Source organism: Diaporthe amygdali (genome assembly GCF_026229845.1).
Source record: "Diaporthe amygdali strain CAA958 chromosome Unknown NODE_3_length_2959817_cov_65_330692, whole genome shotgun sequence".
NCBI classification, from domain to species: Eukaryota; Fungi; Ascomycota; class Sordariomycetes; order Diaporthales; family Diaporthaceae; genus Diaporthe; species Diaporthe amygdali.
The window spans coordinates 1,663,837-1,683,644 of record NW_026517023.1 but is presented as its reverse complement, the minus strand read 5'-3'; the positions used below and the strand labels follow the sequence as shown (position 1 = coordinate 1,683,644).

The following is a 19,808-nucleotide window of genomic DNA, read 5'->3' as shown; positions in this document are numbered from 1 at the left end:
GAGCCAAACTAAGCCACAACAGGGCAGGCAGACGTTTCCAGCCAGAACAGTGTGGCCGCGGGCGCTGGCGATTGGTATGGCTTTCCTCGTTGACGTCGGTAAATTCAGTAGCTCGAGTCTAGTTTGGCGTCCATTGGCAGCCGAGGTGCACAGAGACCGGCCTGTGAACTTTCTTTCGGGCACTTGCCATCATTTCCACCAAATCTGGAATTCTCCGTCCCTGTCAAACCAGAGAAATCGATGGATGAGTGTATATCGCGAGGTGTTATTGCAATCTCAGGACTCTGCGTTTACGAAACAAAGGTCGTTCGGAGCAGGGTGCTTCCTTGCTCGCAAGCTAATGTAAAGACGGAATGCAACACATGAGCGCCCAAGAACTCGGAAAACGGCATGTTTCTTACTGAGTCTGATGTTCGAAGCTTCTTCACCATGGGCGCTAGAAACCATAATGTTCCACCTGGACGTATGTGTGGCGGAATGTCATGCGAATATAGGTAGACTGCTCTGCATTTTATCCCATCTTATTTCTGTCACCTCAGTCTCTTCGTCATTCAATCTTTCGTTATTCCCACCTTGTTGAACTTCCTCTGTCCAGAGTAAAACCCCTCCCCGACCCTACGGTCGTTATTCTGTTCGCGGTTCCAGGTGAATACGAACAAACATCTCGATGATCACACCACTGCTCCTCTCTGGCCTCGTGGCCATGGCCGCGGCACAGGCCACGAACACAAGCTCGCAAGCATGCGTCTCCGGTAATGCGGTGCACTTGATAGTGGCCCGCGCCTCCCTCGAGCCGCCGGGGTTTGGCGTCCTCGCCAACATTTCGACACGCGTGATCGAGCAGCTGCCCGGATCCAACGCCGAGGCCGTCGTGTACCCGGCCACGCTCGACATGTACCCGAACTCAGAAGGCCAGGGCGTCACCGCGATGACCCAGCTCGTCAACAGCTATGCCCAGGCGTGCCCAAGCAGCAAGATGGTCCTGATGGGGTACTCCCAGGGCGCGCAGGTCACGGCGGACACTGTGTGTGGCTCGACGGTCAGCGGATTCGCCAAGACGCAGGCCATTTCGACAAGCGTTTTGGACAAGGTCTCTGCGATTATGTTGATGGGCGACCCTACGCACGCTATAAACCAGCCCTATGACGAGGGAACTTCGACGAAGAATGGGGTGAGTCACCTGAAGTCCTTCAATAACGGCCCCAATAACGGCCCTGTCCAGGCAGGCTGACTGACGACTGATCATAGGTCTTCCCGCGCAACGATAGTTCCGGTTGTGCTCCTGTGGCGAACAAGATGGTGTCATTCTGCAACTCCGGCGACACCTTCTGCGACTCGGGCCAGAACCTCACCGTGCATCTGTCTTATGTTCAGGATAACGGGACCTCGGCTGTCAACTTTATTACCCAGAAAGTAAAGGGTGGATCGGGCAGCAGCAACAGCTCTAGTTCCTCTGGTTCCTCTGGATCCAGCTCAGGCTCGGGAACCGTAACGACCAATGCCGCAGCGCGGGGCGTAGCAGTTCCGGCGGGCTTTGCGCTGTTAGCAGAAGCCGCGAGGATGCTGGCCGTGTGAGTGCTATAGAGCGGCGGAGGCAGGGTGTACGGGGTGGCAGCATTGTTACGCCCCAGCTCAGACCTATGAAGGTCAAGCTCACAGCTAAGACAGAACTACAGTAATACGGCGGCTGGGTCAGAGACTGCATGTCAGTGCACCATGCTTGACCTGTGTATATAGAGTTGTTTTGGTGGCCGACGCGTCTGGATACATGGATTGGCACCACGTTGGCTTGCTGTACTGTAGATACGTACCTGCATATTGGACATATAAGCATAAATTCACACGTCATACGAGATAAGTAATACGCTGAAGTACAAAAGAATACACTCACATCAAAGCACAGTACCAATTAGGAGGAGAGACAAAAGCGTGTAACAGGCGATGCGGCTGACAGACCTTGAGAAAATCAAGGTTTACAGCAGCTGCTCGACCATCACAATCCTACTGGCCTACCGAATGCATGTGAATATCTTGCAGAAATCTGGAAATTTGTTCAACTAATATCCTCTGTAATCCGCCTCCATTCTAGGGCAAATTGGTCATGGTCTTCACCATCGCAGTGAAATATCTGTGTAAAGTCTCAATATCGTTGATTTGCATCTGAGCTGCTATGGGATGGGGTGCGAGGGGGCAGCTGATTTGGTCTTGACCTAAGAAGACAAGCTCACACAGGGGTCTAGGGCTGCGACGTCATTCACGAGCGGACCTGCGTTCATGTGTACAGCGTCACTCCAACACCCGCATTCATGGGAAGAAAATGATTTATTCGCGCCGCCCGTCGACCTAAGACCGACCTGGGTAGTTCTTCAACGGCATCGACTTCGACTGTGCCGTGTACTCCATAGATGAACTATGTGTAAGTATACGGCCTCGAAGATCGCGAGTCGTGACCCAACCTGATACTATGGAAGTGGAATGACATAACATCCTGGAGAGGAAGCAGACTTTAAGGTTCGGGAGCCCCTTGCATGCGTCAATTGATATTTGACGAGTTTGCGAGATATCCAGGCACGTGTGTGTGCTACGGACCCAGGAATTGGGAACCACTATCATGACGATCCGCGAAATCGGGACGAACACTGAAGGATGGACCAGGAAGAGGAGAAGCGAAAAGCCACATGATTACACGCTTGCGTGATCCATTCAGGGACTGAGCCGAGTCACCGCAAAATCGTGGGTTAGAGTAGCTGGGTTTGGTCAAGTTCTATAAATTTCCCCTCTGCCAAGTCGTGCCCGTTGTGACTTTAGCACTGACTTTTGTGGGGAGATACAGGGGAGACCAGGTCTTTGCGGGGTCAGACGTGGATTCGACTTGGAGAAAACCGTCGTGATGGAGCCACTGCGGGTCAAGGCTTGTCGGGCATTCGGGGTAGATGGCTCACTAGGCATGGCTCATTAGACAGACATAGCAAGGAAATTAAATAGACAAGTCCCGTCGGGAGAGATTGAAATCGGACCAGTCATGTCGTTTTCCGATTGTTGTTTACGGATATGTAACATCCTATAATAAGTACACTCGGTCGTTTTGTTCGTCCATCGGCGGGTGTCTTGTGGTTCTTCAGCGTCGATAGAACGTTCGTCTAATTGGGCCGGGCCATACTTGTTGACGATACCACCATGTTACGTGTAGTAAAAAAGGCCGTAGCATTGCTCCTACTGGCGGCTATTAGCACCAGTGGAGCTGACACGGTGCAAGACTTCACTCAACATGTAAATCTCTTCATCGGAACGGAGGGTCCGATTCCTGGTCTTGCCTGGAACGCCGGCAATGTCTTCCCCGGCGCGTCTTTGCCATTTGGCGCCGCCAAGGTGGGAATCGACACAACCAGGTAAGCTACACCTTCGCTATGCTGCCAGAAATAATGCTCACACAGGGCTCGAAAGGTTCAACTACTCCTTCTCGGCCAATGCAGGCTACACGCCAGATGGCAACGTCACTGGCATCTCCCTTCTGCACGTCAGTGGAACCGGAGGGGCACCTACGTATGGCTTAATTCCGCAGATGCCTCTCACAACGCTCGAAAACGTGAACTTGTTCGACAACCTCACCTACATGCAGCCGCGTGTGGCGAAAGACGAAGCTACAGTCGGGTACTACAAGACGCAGTTGCAGAATGGAGTCACCGCCGAGATCAGTGCCAGCATGCACGCTGGTATTATGAAGTATCAATTTCCCGAAGACAGCGACGGAAAATACGTCTTGGTAGACATAAGCCATTTCCTTCCAGGAGTGGGAAAGAAGGAACAACAGTACAGCAATGGGTACCTTGAGCGCAGTGAGGACGGGGCATGGTACTCTGGCTATACGGTTTTCAGAGAGGGATGGGCTTGGGGTGAGATTCTTCAAGATCAAAAGAATGCTTGTGGTATACTGACATCAAATAGGCGGAGACTTTCGAGTCTACTTTTGCGGTCACTTCGATACCACGCCTTCGAGTTCTCAGCTATTCTGGGGCAAAAATACCGACCCATTTTGGCCGAACACAACAGATGTTAAGCCCAACTTCACAAATGACACATTTCTGAAGGCCGGGGCGGACAATTACCAATACGGAAACCGCATCGGAGGACTCTTCGAATTTCCTGGAGACACCTCTACCGTGATATCCAAAGTGGGTGTCTCATGGATCTCTGCAGATAAAGCTTGCGGTTTCCTCGATGAAATATCCGAGTGGGACCTCAACGCCACCGCGAAGTCCGCCCAGGATAATTGGAATTCCGAGGTTCTCTCAAAAATCAACGTGACCACCACCAACGATACCCAGTTGCAGATGTTTTACACGGCCTTATACCACTCTCACCTCATGCCTTCGGACCGCACTGGTGAAAACCCCAACTGGGACTCCGAGGAGCCTTACTACGATGATTTCTACACGCTCTGGGACACATTCCGAACTCTCCACCCTTTGATCACCCTCATCCTTCCCGATCGCCAGACAGATATGGTCAGGGCTCTGATTGATATTTGGCGCCATGAGAGATTCCTGCCCGACGGGCGCAGTCGCAACTACAACGGCAGAGTACAAGGCGGTTCAAATGCTGACAACGTACTCGCTGACGCATACGTAAAGGGCCTGAGGGGAGGCATCAACTGGTCAGACGGTTACAAGGCAATGAAGACCAACGCGGAGGTCCAGCCTCCCAACAACCTGGACTGGGAGGACCTCACTGGGAGCACGAAGGAGGGCAGGGGTGCCCTGTCCGACTGGATTAAATACGGCTATGTCACTCCTGACAAAGGAAGATGTCTGAGCAAGACGGTGGAATACGCGTACAACGATTTCTCGGTCTCACAAGTCGCCAAGGGAGAGGCCCCTGAAGAGGCAGCCAGGTATCTAAACCGATCAGCGTAAGGAATTTGGTCCCTTATGTACTCATATGACACTTCCCGCCCTAGAGACTGACAATTTTTCAACAGCGGATGGCAAAAGACGTGGTCACACAACACTACAGCACTCAATTTCACCGGATTCCTAGCACCGACGTACGCCAACGGATCGATCCAGCCGTACACCCCCTTGACGTGCGGACAATGCAGCTGGAGCGCCATAACATACGAGGGAGTACCCTGGGAGTATGGCATGGGCTTCCACTTCGACATGGAGACCCTGATATCGTTCATGGGCGGAGCAGATTCTAGCGAGGCTCGCCTGGATACTATGTTCATCAAGGGGCTGTCTGAGTCAGAGCAGAGCAACAACGATGCCGGCACCACCATATTCAACCCCGGCAACGAGCCGAGCTTCATGACGCCCTTCTTGTACAACTACCTGCCGCAAAGGCAGCATAAATCTGTGCAGAGGTCACGAGATGTTGTGGATGAATACTACACGAATGGTCCGTCGGGAATTCCAGGGAATGATGATGCGGGCTCGATGAGTTCGTGGCTGATTTGGAACATGGTCGGGCTGTACCCAGTTGCTGCTCAGCCTGTTTACCTGATCTTGGCACCGTGGTTCGAGGACATCAGCATCACGCTGGGTGATTCAGGAGGTATAATCCGTGTGTTGGCCGACGGGTTGGAAAATGGCCCCTATGTCCAGGAACTCAAGGTGAATGGACAAACGTGGACTAAGAGCTGGATCAGCCACAGTGAGCTGACTGGGAATGGGACGGGGAGCTTATTGGAATTCCAGCTTGGTCCAGAACAGACTAAATGGGATACTGGTGATGTACCGCCTAGTCCGGGACATCTCTTGCTATGATTCCAGCCGAAATTTTACTTAGCACGGATCCACAGCTTCTAGATGTGTAATGGCCTACTGCGGGTAGTCTCCTATAGTTTAAATTTCAAGATAGAATAGATCTATGGGCCGAGATGCATTGAAACCTTATTGATAAAGCATCCGCATGCTTCGAGGGTAGGACTGAATTATGCTCGTATGGAAGGCTACACGCCGTTGTCCATCATCAATATAATGTATGAAAACCTAAACCCATAAGATAAATGTTCCTATCTCTCAGACGCTGGCTCTACGGACAGATTTTCTCGGGTTAGTATCTCGGTCAAGGTGTCTCCCAGCTGGTTCATATACCTCCTAGTTGAAAGTGAATTCTGGGAAGAAAACGTACGGGATTCTATGTCACCTCCTATCAACCTTATACTAGTCAGGCTTCTGACCGTCCACCACACCAAAGAGGAACGAATTCCTCGTAGATAATCACCGGTACATGTGTTTTCGTGGGACTTGCAGTAGGTACTTTTGAAAGACGTCTGCAGCTGAGCTCCTCGATCACTGTGAGGCAACTGACCTCCACAACCGGATCTGTCCTTTCCTCGAACAGCGTACCTAGGTATAAGAGGGTGACATGTAACAAGTGAATCGGGGCCTGATTTGTACGTACCCTTGTCAACTCGTCGAAGTGAATAAGGTAAGGTGGGATTTCAATTCACCTGGAGGGTTGGGAATTATTTGCCCTAGCCAATCAGAATCTTGAAACCAACGACACTTCAACTCTTTGAACGTCCGCCGTCCCAATTCACTTGCCAATATTCACTCCAGAAGCCTCGCCGGTGGCCTATTCACAGAAAACTTCCTTCAGTACGAAACATAAAATCTTCGTCTTCCCTACGCCGCTGTTCTTCTCCTTTCCTCCCCCCTTCCTTTCTTACCCATCTGACCAAGAGTTCGTTTTACGAAGCACACTGAACCACAAGTCCTCTCTCTGCAGCATTCTACGATCAGACCAAGACAATTGTGGCTGCTCAAGCCACTCTTCTCAGCTTTGAAACACCCCCTACTTCGTCACCTACTTTCAATCCTTCCATCGATTTCGATACCTCCTGATCATCATGAGCGCACTCATGAGCACTCCCTTGAGCGAGCTGCGTGCTATCGCACACGCTCTTTGCGAGAACGACAACATCAAGAAGCGAGTCGTCAACGACCTTCGAGCATCCCGCAGATCCACCTCCGATAGAAATAACCTCGAGGCTGGTAACCACATTGCCCTCATCCAGCAGGCGACTGGTCAAGAGCTGTACACTATCGTGATCGACCTCTGCAAGAATGAGGACACAAAGAAGCAGGTCGACAACTACTCACAGGTCTTGCGCTATGTCAAGCCCGACGAAGTCGCCCCCGAAGCGGCTGATCCCCTCACCCCCATCAAGAAGGCGACGCGGAAGGAACTACAGACCGTCTTGGTTGTCCTCTGCGAGGACGAAAACGCCAAGAAGCGGATTGTCCACATCTTAAGAGTTCTGCGCCAGTCCAAGCCTCACGGAGCTGGCCTCATGGGGACCGACCAAGCGGCGCTCATTAACTCGGCGACAGAGATGGAGCTACGCGCAATCGGTCTCGCCATCTGCGACGGAGATGAAGACATGAGAAAGCGTATGTTGGAGTCATTGCTTGTTCTTGTCACCTTGGACAAGCTTCAAGTCAGCAAGGCTGCGCGCACCCTCTTCAAGTGCTTGAGGTGCAAGAAGTCTTTTTACGACGATGAGAACAAGGAACGGTCCTGCAGGTACCACCCTGGTGAGTCATACACTTATCGAAAGTAGAGAAATACTTGGCAAAGCTGAATGTTATGATAGGACGACTAGAGATGCGTAGGCTTCCCATCTCGGGTATGGAAGTTCTCAGCTGGACCTGCTGCGATGATGCCAAAATCGACCCCGGATGCAAGTTCAAGAAGCATCAGCACGAATAGTGCCCCTGACGTATCGGTCCATATCTGGGCTCAAGGTACGGATGCCTCTTCGGTTTCGACTCGAATAGGCACGGAGCAGGAAAGGGAAGATTCAGCTGGGTGCTGGCACGTTTGAGGGGTATGGGCTAGGAGAAATGAGTGGTGATGAATTACAGGCTTTGTCAGACACAGCGACGAGCCTTACTGTCAAGTGCTATACGCAATATTACACAATATAAGGCTGCTGCTATGAACCTCAAACAAAGCATAAGGAGGCCATGTATGCCCAGCCAGGTAATTTTATTGTATGAGCGCGCCCTGGAAAAGACACCTTTCTGTGGAGTGGCCTGTTCGCGTGAAATCCTTAAGAATAGATGAGACACACTCCCGTACTAGAGATCTATGAATTAGCTGGTAAAGACGTGTGCAAATTTGACCTTTGCTGGCGAGGCCACGCTACAGTACCGTTTGTACATCACGGAAGTTGTTTACGTTCTAAGTTGGCCGTTTGGTAATTCACTTGAATTAAATCACAGATGCGCAGCTAGCGTTTGAGCAGGCTTTCAAAGTTTTCCCTTTCAATTTCGTCTTGCGGTGGACAAATAACGGCACCTCCTTTCTTAAGCCAGCCCAACTTCAGCGGCCTCCAGGACCGCTACTTTAATCAAGTGTCGACTCTAAAGCCACTAGCTTGTTGTTTGCCTCGATACCTCAGGAGCCACTCTTCAGCAGCTGAGCATGAGGTCTTTTGCCAGTTCTGACTTTTACCTTCGTTGCTAGCTGGCCACGAGACTGTGAATACGTCCTGAAATCTTTCTCAAGAGCGCACCACGCATCAGTATTGCGTGCGACGCAGGCGATAACTTGTCACTGCTGCAAAAGGTTCGATCTCATCTTGAAAATGCCCGCCGACTTTACTTCACCACAACCATCTGTTCCTTTCCAACTAAAACTTGGAACCCAACTTTTCGTCTGCTAACTTTCTGGACACTTGCAGCACCTACTTATGAAGACTCCCAATTCAGTCCCTTGATTGTTCCACCCAAACGATTCCCCCTTCCGCACTGCACCTGTGTGTCTCCTCCACGGCATTCTGTTTACTTCCCACCAGCCCGCGTCGACTGCCAAAGACGTGTCAAACACAAGCCTGCCTTAGGACTCAATCAAACACGCCCGTCGGTGCTCGTACTTTGCAGTCATTTAATATCATCAAAACCACCTTCTCGATTACATTCAGCACAATCATACACCAACTCGAGTCGTTTGCAATCATGGACCACGTGGCCGATGATGAGGGTCGAGTACTCGCTCACAGAGTTGACGAGTTGAGACAACAGCTCCAGGAAGCCGAAGCCGCTCTAGACCTGCATCGAAGGCAGGTAGAGGTTGATCGTCAGATCGCTTTGGATCGCGCTGTAGCCTTAGCGCTGCAAGAGGAAGAGGGCGAGCAACTAGGGATCTGGGACCAGGAGGACGAAGGATACGACCCCGCCAGTCATGTACCTGAGGCTCGCGAGAACACTGATGAGCGGACATGCACTAGCTGCCTGGACGACTTCAACTACCACGACACCTACCGCTCTGCCTGCGGCCACGACTGGTGTCAAACCTGTGTCGTCAATCGCTTCGAGCTGGCCGCCAAGAGGACGCAGCTGTTCCCTGCGGAATGCTGTCACCAGCCAATCCTGCCCGACAATGATACGTTCATTGCCCCCGAGCTCTGGGAGCGTTACTTGGAGAAGAAGGCCGAGATCGATACGCCTAACCCAACGTTCTGCTCTAAGCTCGACTGCAGCAAGTTTGTCCCACTCCAGAGCATCAAGGAGGGACAGGCGGAGTGCACCTGTGGTCGCGTCACTTGCGTGGATTGCATGGCTGAGTGGCACACTGGCGAGTGCGTTGTGGACCCTACGATGGAGCAGATTCTCCGGATGTCTGAAGAGGAGAAGTGGCAGCGATGCTTTCGTTGCAGGAACATGGTCGACAGAATTGATGGTTGTAATGAAATGAGTATGTCAAGCGTAAATTCCCTATGTCCGAGTCTTCTTGGAGGCATGTACTGATCATCGATCAACAGATTGCAGCATGTGCGGTGTCAAATTCTGCTACGCATGTGGCAAGGAGTGGAAGACATGTCCCTGCCCTCAGTTCGGGACCCTTGAACCTGAGGTCATTGACGATCAGAACGATGACGGCCGCCAAATTGAACGGCCTGACTGGGGTCCCGAGCCTGACGAGATTGTTGAGCCTGACGAGATTGTCGAGGCTGATGAGTCTGTTGAGCCTGATGGGCTTGCCTTTCCCGTTCAGGCTGAAGTGAATCCACACGCGTTGTTGCCGGATTTACGCAGGCTTTTGGCGACAGGGCGGCGGGTACAAGCGAGAGAGCACATGAGACTTCGGGGACCATGGAGGACAACCGACCCTGACAGCCACGCGCACAACTGGCGACGAGTCCGGGGCGGTCAAGATTGCCAGAGCTGCAACACCTTCATGTCGAACTTCCTGTTCGAATGTACGGTCTGCCAGGCCATCTTTTGCTTGCGATGCAGGCGAAATGCGATTGCAGCCAGCTAGCTTGCTGGAATCCCAATTCGCTGGTTTGGACTTCATTTCGAAGTCTACAGGGTTTCTCAAAAATGCTGGTGACCTCATTGCGATCTTTCATTTGAGACGAATGAGGCGAGGCGAGCAACAGCGGCAGCCAGAGCCGTGAATGAGGACGGAGTTGCCATCTACCTGCGTAGAGGTACCCGCCCATGGTTAAATCGACGAGTAGACATAGCACAGGACCGAAGACGCGGATCTTCTATAATACAAGTAGAGTTCTGTAAAGCCTCACATTCCATAAATCTAATGCCTTTTTTTGATTTTGCGATGCCTCAAAGCTCCAACCAGGTGTTGACTACTTTTCGTACTCCGTAGCCATAACGGCTGGTGGCCTTGTTTTCAGACCTGTTACTGTGGCTTTGTCCACAAAATCATCTTGCGTGCATGAACTCAACCAGCTTCAGAATTGAATGGAAAGTTGAAGTGAAAACGACGTCTGTCGCGGTTTGGCAAAATCTGGACGCACCTGCCGTGGGTTCACAAATTTGTTACCTACCTAGCAACCTTACTTCCAACCATCACTCGACCAACTGGCAAGTTGACTGCAAACGACGACCCCCAAAACTCTTGGAGAGTTCAATACAGAACTTAGGATAATCGCTCTCCTGATAAGAACATGCCCAAGAAGATCGTCAAACTCTTTTCCATCACGGATATCTGTCTCGACCACTTGGATCTGGCGACGCGCAGTCTCGTCATCAAGATACTGAGGCAGGATGTCGAAGAGGCTATGGCAGAGATGAAGGGAAAACCAGGCCAGATCGATTATGATTCCAAGACGGCGATTGAAGTCTACCTGGCGGACCTCGAAGCCCAGACTACTTTCCTCTCGGACAAAGTCATGGCACAGAGTATCGTTCAAGCCGTGCACCACGACGAAAGCATCATCGCAGCGGCACTGGCTGAGGAGAAACAAGCCGACAGCGATCGACAGGCAGCCTTGCAACTCCACCATCATGGCCGCCTCCCAGAACATCCCCAGCGCCCAGAATCCGACACGAATGCTAAGATCAATGACGAGCTTCGCGTTAAACTCGAGGCTCGGTACAATTTACCTCCTTTTGACGACGATGACGACGATATCTACTCCCCAGACGGTCCCAGCCTGAGCCTATCTCTACGACCAAAGAAGGTTCGGCCATGCCTGATTTGCACTGAAAGCTTCCCTTTCCATGATCTTGCACGACTCCCTTGCTCCCACGAGTACTGTCGCGGATGCATCCAACAGCTTTTCACAAGCTCCCTCACCGACGAGACATTGTTTCCCGCCCGTTGCTGTAGCCAGCGCATCCCCGAGACGAAAACCCAGATTCAAATCTTCCTCGGTGGGCAGCTCGTCGGCAAATACCTGGCAAGGAAGCTTGAGATGGAAACACCAAACAGAACGTACTGCCACCGGCCCAACTGCTCCACCTTCATTCCTCCCCAGGGAATTAAGAACGACATCGCAACCTGCCCAAATTGCCAGAACAAGACATGTTGCATTTGCAAGGCTGCCGTCCACAAGGGGACAGACTGTCCCAAAGACGAGGCAGCCCAGCAGCTTTTGGCTTTGGCGAAGAAACAAGGCTGGCAGCAATGCTTCGCTTGCAACAAAATCGTGGAGCTCACGAAAGGTTGCAACCACATGAGTAAGTACAAAACTTCTTTATACACAAACTTTGAGGATTTCATAGTTAACGGACGTAATCAAAGTCTGTCGATGCGGCGCTCAGTTCTGTTACAGCTGCGGCGCAGTCCGGAAAGCCAGGGGACAGCCAGGAGCGTGCAAATGCCAGCTCTTCGACGAAGAGACGCTCGCCCGTCAGGCCGAGCAAGAAGCTGCCCGTGACCCAAGATTCCACCAGCAGTCCCAGGCAAGACAGCGACAGATTGTGCAGCAGCGGAGGAGCCACATCGTCCGGAACCACGCCTGCCAGCACCTCAGTTGGCAAAAGAAGCGGGGAACGTTTAGGTGTGGAAACTGCGGCGACAACATGCCGGATTACATCTTGGAGTGTACCCAGTGCGATCTGGAGGCTTGCGTCCGGTGCAAGCGCAATCGCCTGTAGATGCATGGTGATGCTCAGCCACCACGGCGGCTGAGGTCAGAAGCAGTGCGAGAAAGTCTGCTGCCTTAAATTCAGCTCGGGAGTAGTTTGACTTCATGAGGAGAGGATAGTGGCGATGCCACTTGGACATACATGGGCTTTCGTAGCCGTCATGAGGGATGGACAGGATGTCGGCGACGAGGATGCGGATCAGTTTCCCCTTAGTCCTGGCTGCTCAGGTTCAGTTGACAGGGGAGGTGGTTTCCAGTGGAGAAACGCCGCGAGACTGGCCGCTGTTTCTCTATTTCCTTTTCTTTTCTTTCCTTTCTTCGTTGTACTCATATTTAATCTCATAGGCTCAGAAAGGGTCTCAGTCCGACACGATGGCTACCTACCGAGGACAGATGAAGAATCATTCGGCGCCGCCACAACATCGGCGGGCTACCTCTAGATAAGTAGGCAGAAGAAATTGTACATCAAATGCTGCTTTCTCATTCCCCTTTTGTGTGCCACGATTTGCCCCGAATGCCGGACTTGGGCTTAATAACTGGCTCTAGACCGAGACGCTCTCTTATCCCACGCAGAGCTATGTTTTACATCCCACGCTGGATATTCTCGTACAATTGCCTTCCCTCAGCTAGGACTCGCTCCCTTGACCGTACAACGCGAGCATGTCTCCCGCCGCAAACACCTGGCCGATAAACTCATCCGCCTCACAAATGACCCTCACGCTCTGCTCGACACTGGGGGAGCTCGGGCCCCCAGACACCTGCTGCCAGCTCGTCAACAGACCCTTGAGGTGGGCGCCCGCCGTTAGCAGGTCGGCGCCGATGACGCCGCGTAGGGACGGCACCCTCGAGGCTGCGAGGAGGACGAGCATCGCACCGGCCATCCTGAATACGTCAGTCAGCCATCCGATCAAGCCACAGCGAATCTATAACATCGCAACTGAAGGGGTAAGACTTACGAAAGCGAGCAAATCCATGTGTCCACCAATACTGTGTGCGCAAAACCTCGCAGGTTGAGGATGTGCAGCAGACACGCCTCCAAACACGCCCGACATCCATTCAGCACATCAGAACTAGGCTTGTGCACGCTCAGCCCGTCGCCGCCCGAGCCGCTCCCGCTGAGCATCCACATGAGATACGGCCTATAAATGACGCTACGGCAGGTAAGATACCGCTGGCGCAGGAAACCGCCCGCCTCAGTCTGCGTGGCGCGCGTGTCGACGGTGAAGCTGAACGCCGAGGGCAGGACGTCGCGCCACTCGTCGAGCTGGTGGTTGAGCTCGGCGACGACGTAGGGGAAGCGGGCGGCGTCGAGGCTGGCGCCGGAGCCGCGGGCGTAGAGCAGCTGGTGGACGCGGTTGAGCAGGCGGCGCATCGAGATGCAGGCGAGGAAGTACAGCGACGACTGCTCCTCGACGCGCGGGCGCCGGTGCGTCGAGTACGCGCCGGGCAGCGGGATCGACGACTCGATGCGCGCGATCCCCGACTGCGGCAGTGCGGATAGCTCCGCCAGGTAGTCGCTCTCCAGCACGTAGCAGGACCAGAAGATGCGCCGGATGCGCTCGCTGTCCTCGGCCGTGTCGCCGCTTGGCGGATAGGAGAGCAGCAAGAGGCACTTTGCCGAGGCTGCATTGATGTACTCCCATGCCTGCAGCGGCCGCCGCAGCGAGGCAAAGTACATGGCTGTGAAAAAGAGGCATTGGGTCGCCGTCGAGCCGACGTCCATGTGCACCACGTGCAGCCGGCGGAGGGCGTGGTCGAAGTAGAGATCGCCCATGTCCCGGCGCTGCGAGCGGTGCTTCAGGTCCTCGTCTGAAAGCGGCGCGGTGGCGGAGGCCAGCCCGGCTATGGCTTGGCTCGCGCAGCCTAGCGCCATGGTGAGGAAGGCCAGACAGCCCTCGACGCTCTGCTCCTCCGCCACGCCGGCGTTGAAGCATTTCACAGTCAGGCGCACCTTCTCCAGCTGGTGGCGCGACATGGTGGGGTACCAAAAGTTGACGCCGTGCTGGAAGGCGTCGAGGATCGAGTCCATCTCGTCGTCGGTGACAAAGGGATACATGATGGCGGAGGAGCGCATCTTGATGGGCAGACGTGACTGCTCCAGCTCGAAGATGGAGACGTAGTCGTTGCGCAGGGAGGGGAAGACATCGAAGTGCGGCCACTGCAACACGGACTCGGTGGTGGAGGTGTGCATGGAGTCGAGCACGGCGTTGTCGAAGCCATTCTGGCCGTTTGGTTGCTGGCCATTCTGGCTGTGCTGACTGTGCTGGCTATGCTTGAAGTCTGGAGGAGGCTGGTGTGCGGTATCACTTATTGGTGTCCGCGGTGGGCAAGCCGTGCGGTAAGGGTGAGTCTCAGTGATGGGTGATTCTTCGAACAAGGGGCTGCCAGACTGAGGGCCTGCCGGCTGAGAAAAGAAGGACGGCCGCCTGTCGGATAGTGGTGAGGCGATCTGCCATGGTGTCAGAGACACTATTCATGTGAATTCAAAAGGCTGGCTAGTGGGTAGTACTGACGACACTGGCGTTCAGGTCATGGAGGAATTTTTCTACCCGGAGGACTCCCTCCAGGATGAGATCGCTCTTGCCTCGTCTGTCGGGCTGGTCAGCTTGGCACGATGACTTGAATTGGTGCCGGAGAGGTGTATGGAGCTCACGAGTTGGCTTCAGATCCATAGGTGCAGTCCTGCTCCGAGACGGCACACGAGGTGCACGGGTTGTTACCGTCACATCTAGCAGTCGGACACGATCAGCTTCCTCTCCCGACAGAAACTCCACTTCAAGCGCGTCGGGTCACGTCGCGGAGTGCAGAAATGAGTCGAACCTTATTTTGCGTGCCCGGCAGACGTCGCACTGCCAAAGGAGTCAGCCATGGGTAAGTCAATGCAAGGCTGAGAGGCAGAAATGCCTGGGTAGCAACTCACTGCATGTGATGTCCTCAGTCTCTTCCTCGCAGGCTGTTCAGACCGTTCAGATGACGGCGCTACGTCCCTCTCATCATCCATCGACGCGGCCAGCAGGTGGGCAGTAAGTCGTGACGCAAGAGGAAAAAACAGACAGGCCACGCGACGTCGTGTTGCTTTGGGCCAGGTGTGTTGACCGCTCGTATGATTCTTTCTGTGCCTGCTCGCTCGCTACAGGATTCGAATCTCGGCCTCGGTAGTGCTCAGAAGCCTCGGATCGATCCGAGGCGGACCGGTAGGCATAGGCGCGGTCAAGCAGAGACGCAGACGCATATCAGGTCAAGTCATGTAAGGGTGGACAGCAGATGCGACACGCAGCTGCAGGTGAGGTGAGGCGAGGGCGACAGGAGGCTGGACCTGGGACTTGGGACCTGGGACCTGGGACCTGGGCCTGGACCTGCAGAAAGATAGAGGGAGAGACGTTGCAGTGGAGATAAGGAAAGGTTAAAAGGTCCTGGGACGCTGCAAACCCCCCACAAGAGGGAACCTGGCCGTTTTTCTGGGACTGGCCTGTCACCTTTTTTTTTAGAGCAAAAAGAGAAGCTCAATTGGAAAATGACAGAAGGACCTCGGGATCCAAGAAACGCGGGGAAATTGCGGGGAGTACAGTAATGAGGCGTGTCAGGGCCTGAATTCCAGAAAAGGGGCACAGTCCAGGGGGAGAGGGCCAGAGAGGCGTATGCATGTGAATGCAGGCCAACCTGGGACGGAAATATATTCTTCTCCTGATGCCATCCCTCGCTTGCTATAATCCCATGCATCGCATGAGCCGTCAGTGCCGGAACCATAGATTGATTGCTCACAAGTCAAGGCTGGCTCGGCCCAAGCTCCAGGCTGATCGGTCCTATTTGGACGGCCTGTTCTCAAAATCCATGCGCGCCAATGGTTTAATCCTCTCGATACGACCTGAGAATCTTCCGAGCTGCCACTTCCGGAATAGACCTCCACCATATCCATGATCTTGTCGACCTGACACTTGCTGCCAGATCTCTGGAAACTTTTGGACCACCTAGCACGCTAGCAGTGGCTAGGTACCTAGCTGGAACCTGGTCGTCTTTAATTCTCAACCTATTTTGAACGTGAGACTCTTCTTGTTGACATTTTGAGATGCTGACCGCCACCCGTTCGCTGATGAATACTCGATACATGCCACCCCAAAAAACCAAGATGGAAGTTGAATCCATGGTATCATGCACATTCCCTTACCCAGAACCCCCGAACCGAACACCGTCACCGCAACCGGGCCATCCATTCATCCCATGCACGACCTCTGATGCTGTTGAAATGCCGCAACTCCGATTTTCATCCCCTGTCAATATGCCACCTCCAGCCTCTTTCTCGCCCCACAGAAAGTCTCTAGATAGAGTACAAATACTTACGGCTCGCCCCAGATCTCGTCGGCAATCGACCTAACCAGGGCTAGCTTCTTCTTCTCGTCCTCCAGGCTCAGAGGGTAGCCGCTCTCGTGCGTGCTGAAGCCGCATTGCGGGCTGACGGCGATCTGCTTGAGAGCCTCCTCCTTGGTCTGCCCGGTGCCCTCGGCCACGTACTCGGCCGCCTTGTAAATGCGCTTCTTCATCTCCTCCTTGTCCTCGAGCTCGCGCAGCTTGGTGCTGATCACGCCCACCACCACGTTCCGGTCCTTGGGCAGGTACTTGAGCGGCTCGAAGCCGCCCGCCCGCTCCGTGTCGTACTCCAGGTAGAAGGTGTTGACCTTGAGGTCGCGGAACAGCTTGGACGCGATGATGTCGTACGCGCCCTCGGCAAAGTGCCGCCCGCCGATGAAGTTGCCGCGGCACAGGTGCACGCCCGTGTGCATATCAGCGGGCACCTTGGAGATGCTGTCGTTGTAGAGCTTGATGTACGCGTCGAGGAGGTCGTCCACCTCGCCGATGTTGTCCTTGTCCTCGGCCCAGCCTTGGCGGAACTTTTGGGAGCAGAAGTCTGTCGCCTCATGTCAGTTCACCCTCATGGCGAGTGCCATGCAGAGGCTGGAATTCATTTTACGCGAGAAACACCTTGCGGAATTCAGCAAACTTACACGCCAGACCAGGGTCGTCAAACTGCACATTCCTTAAACCAGCCTTGTACAGCAGGTCCAGCTCTGCCTGGTACACCTTGGCCACGTCATTGAAGTACTCCGCATCGTTCGCGTACACGCCCTCCTTGTAGGCCTTGCCCTGCTTGTAGCGCATGTGGAACCATGCAGGCGTGATCATGGTCAGCTTGATGTCGGCCCACTTCTCCTTGGGCAGCGCGGCCTGGACGAGCTGCAGCTCGTGCAGATTGCTCTTGCTCTTCTCGGCGTTGTGGCTCAGCTTGGAGTCGGCGATGACGCTGTCGCCGGGCATGACCTTGCGCTCCTTCTCAATCAACGACACCACGTCCGGGTGGTACAGCCGGAACATGCTGGCGTCAGCCTCCTGCAGCGCCACCGTGCCCTCGAACTCGTCCCACATCTTGCCCCAGAACCGCGTGCGGTTGTACTCGCCCGACGTCACCGCCCGGAAGCCCAGGTCTGTCTGGATTTTGACCACATCCGCCACCGACTGCTTCTCCAGTGCCGGCAGACCGGCATCCTCGGGGGTCTTGCCCTCGCGGATAGCCTCGCGGGCGTCCAGGAGGGGCTGCGGCCGCAGGAGCGAGCCCATGTGCTCGGCACGGAAGGGAGGAGCCATGCTGGGTGGTGATGAGGTTGGGGTGAGGCCTACGGGGTGAGGAGATGAGAAGAGCTGTATCTCGCAAGTTGCTTGTAATGCTGAGGTGAATGAAGATGTCAGATCTATGTTGGCAAACGTCTGTGACGACTTAGCAGATTTCTTTCGGCGCCCGTCCGTCGAGCCCACTCTCACCAAGCGGTGGTCACTAATGATGCCGAGGACGATCCTAGGTGCGGGGAACTGTGGGCATTGAGAAGGACCCCTCGCCAGTGCCGGCCTATCCCTGCGCTACAGACGCTTTGTTGTTGGGCGTTTTGTTGGAGAAACTGGAGAAGGTTTTGCTGGGCCCGGATCTTGCTGACCACCTTCGTCAGCCCAGCTACTGGCCAGGGACGGGACGCCGTCCTAACATTGACCTCCAGTCCGCAGGGAGACCTTTTCTGGTTCGTCCTGAGCCTCCGAGCAAGAGGCACTTTGCGGTCTCGCTCGCCGACTGAACTAGAGCAAAAGAGTACAGACCCATCGCGTCGGTACCCACATCGGATTTAGGATATATTTCCGTCTTATTTTGTGGACCCGCCCTTCATGGTTTCCGACAAGGACTGATTCTAGGCCTTGGAGATCCCAGATATCACTTTCGCGATAATAATCAACAATCGCACGAGTCAATAATAAACTATCCATTTTTCGTCGGGACGCATTTTCCCATGTTTCCGTGGCAAATAGGAGCTAGATGCATGATTACACGTCAAGAATTTGGAAAATCCAACGATTCCACAACTTTGGTGTTACTTCATGATGGGTTCGACATACAATCTTATCCTGGAACAGCCGCGGTTTTGCCGATGCCGTACCTGGAGGTCAGCAGAAGCTTTGTTTACCGTGCTTTCCTATGACTAGCTCGCGAGATAAAGCTCTCTTTCTGCATTTTGTTCCCAGTCCTCTGCTCTGAAGAACCTGGATGGCTTCTTGCTAGTCTGTCCTTACGGAGTCGGTATCACTCCTACTCGCCCTGCCTCTACTCTCCTGTACCTGCTTTCACCACGCACGACCCCATACCTGAGAAAGCTCGGGGAGATGGCGTCTGAGGCAACATTTGCATAGCCTTAAACTGACGGCTTTCGTCTTCATTTACTTGACATCGGCAGGAACTGGCTCTAGATTTACTGATGGAATTTTGGCTGAGTCTGAAAGCATCCCCGTTGAAAGTTGGCACGACACGCGTTATACATCTAAAACTTGGACAACACAGCCCCGGATACTAAAACTATTCAGTAAGGTCTGATCACCAATATGAATCCTCGAGAGCTCGCCAGGAGATCAAGGTAGAAGGTCGACGCGTCGCGGGGTAGCCCGCTCGAGCACGTAGTTGGGTTTTCGCAACCGTGTTCGTGTGATCGAAGGTTAAGAGATCCAGTGTAATGCTTGTTCGAGTTTTACCTCGACTCGATGCCGTAGAAAGAATTAAACAGAGCAGTCCGTTTCGACATTCTCAGTTGTCGAAGTTTGCTACCTTCTTATGAGAGTGGGTATGCAGATTTATTCGCAAGGCCGTCTGCCCCTATAAAAGCAACTCGATCTTCACAGAATTTGAGTACCCAGAGTGTGAAACTGAATGGTTTTAATGGCGTAACTTGAAACTGTGACTGTGAACTCTTAAGTTTCAGTATCTTTGAGAGTGCACAGAATTACTAGCTATCATGTTGCTAGGACAAGATGATGAGAGGGTTTGCTGGCGGTAGCTAAATTGGTTCGGGCGGGGCATATAAACCTGGGCTCATGTGCAGTAGCTCTGAGCAACACGATGTGATCGAAACCAGATCGTGTTAGCACTCGTGGTCGC

General features: G+C 53.6%; 6 protein-coding genes across 6 annotated transcripts; 4 read left to right on the top strand and 2 right to left on the bottom strand.

The window, feature by feature from the left end:
• Positions 1-667: 667 nt before the first annotated feature.
• Positions 668-1,575, top strand: J7T55_002912 (carbohydrate esterase family 5 protein; the record flags this gene model as incomplete). Its single annotated transcript, XM_053138035.1, has 2 exons — positions 668-1,171; positions 1,249-1,575. The coding sequence occupies 2 exons, from the start codon at positions 668-670 to the stop codon at positions 1,573-1,575; spliced, it is 831 nt and encodes a 276-aa protein (XP_052998780.1).
• A 1,602-nt stretch (positions 1,576-3,177) lies between these two features.
• On the top strand, positions 3,178-5,765 carry J7T55_002911 (glycosyl hydrolase; the record flags this gene model as incomplete). The annotated part of the gene is made up of 4 exons (XM_053138034.1): positions 3,178-3,389; positions 3,445-3,893; positions 3,946-4,909; positions 4,979-5,765. 4 exons carry the CDS (start codon positions 3,178-3,180, stop codon positions 5,763-5,765), a joined length of 2,412 nt encoding a protein of 803 aa, XP_052998779.1.
• A 1,088-nt stretch (positions 5,766-6,853) lies between these two features.
• On the top strand, positions 6,854-7,716 carry J7T55_002910 (uncharacterized protein; the record flags this gene model as incomplete). Its single annotated transcript, XM_053138033.1, has 2 exons — positions 6,854-7,541; positions 7,601-7,716. The coding sequence occupies 2 exons, from the start codon at positions 6,854-6,856 to the stop codon at positions 7,714-7,716; spliced, it is 804 nt and encodes a 267-aa protein (XP_052998778.1).
• A 1,250-nt stretch (positions 7,717-8,966) lies between these two features.
• J7T55_002909 (IBR finger domain-containing protein) lies at positions 8,967-12,356 on the top strand (the record flags this gene model as incomplete). Its single annotated transcript, XM_053138032.1, has 5 exons — positions 8,967-9,705; positions 9,773-10,210; positions 10,594-10,652; positions 10,898-11,936; positions 12,043-12,356. 5 exons carry the CDS (start codon positions 8,967-8,969, stop codon positions 12,354-12,356), a joined length of 2,589 nt encoding a protein of 862 aa, XP_052998777.1.
• A 616-nt stretch (positions 12,357-12,972) lies between these two features.
• Positions 12,973-15,347, bottom strand: J7T55_002908 (C6 zinc finger domain-containing protein; the record flags this gene model as incomplete). The annotated part of the gene is made up of 6 exons (XM_053138031.1): positions 12,973-13,228; positions 13,303-14,795; positions 14,860-14,935; positions 15,000-15,074; positions 15,167-15,195; positions 15,267-15,347. The coding sequence occupies 6 exons, from the start codon at positions 15,345-15,347 to the stop codon at positions 12,973-12,975; spliced, it is 2,010 nt and encodes a 669-aa protein (XP_052998776.1).
• Positions 15,348-16,680: 1,333 nt separating this feature from the next.
• On the bottom strand, positions 16,681-17,983 carry J7T55_002907 (5-methyltetrahydropteroyltriglutamate-homocysteine methyltransferase; the record flags this gene model as incomplete). The annotated part of the gene is made up of 2 exons (XM_053138030.1): positions 16,681-17,249; positions 17,347-17,983. The coding sequence occupies 2 exons, from the start codon at positions 17,981-17,983 to the stop codon at positions 16,681-16,683; spliced, it is 1,206 nt and encodes a 401-aa protein (XP_052998775.1).
• Positions 17,984-19,808: the final 1,825 nt, after the last annotated feature.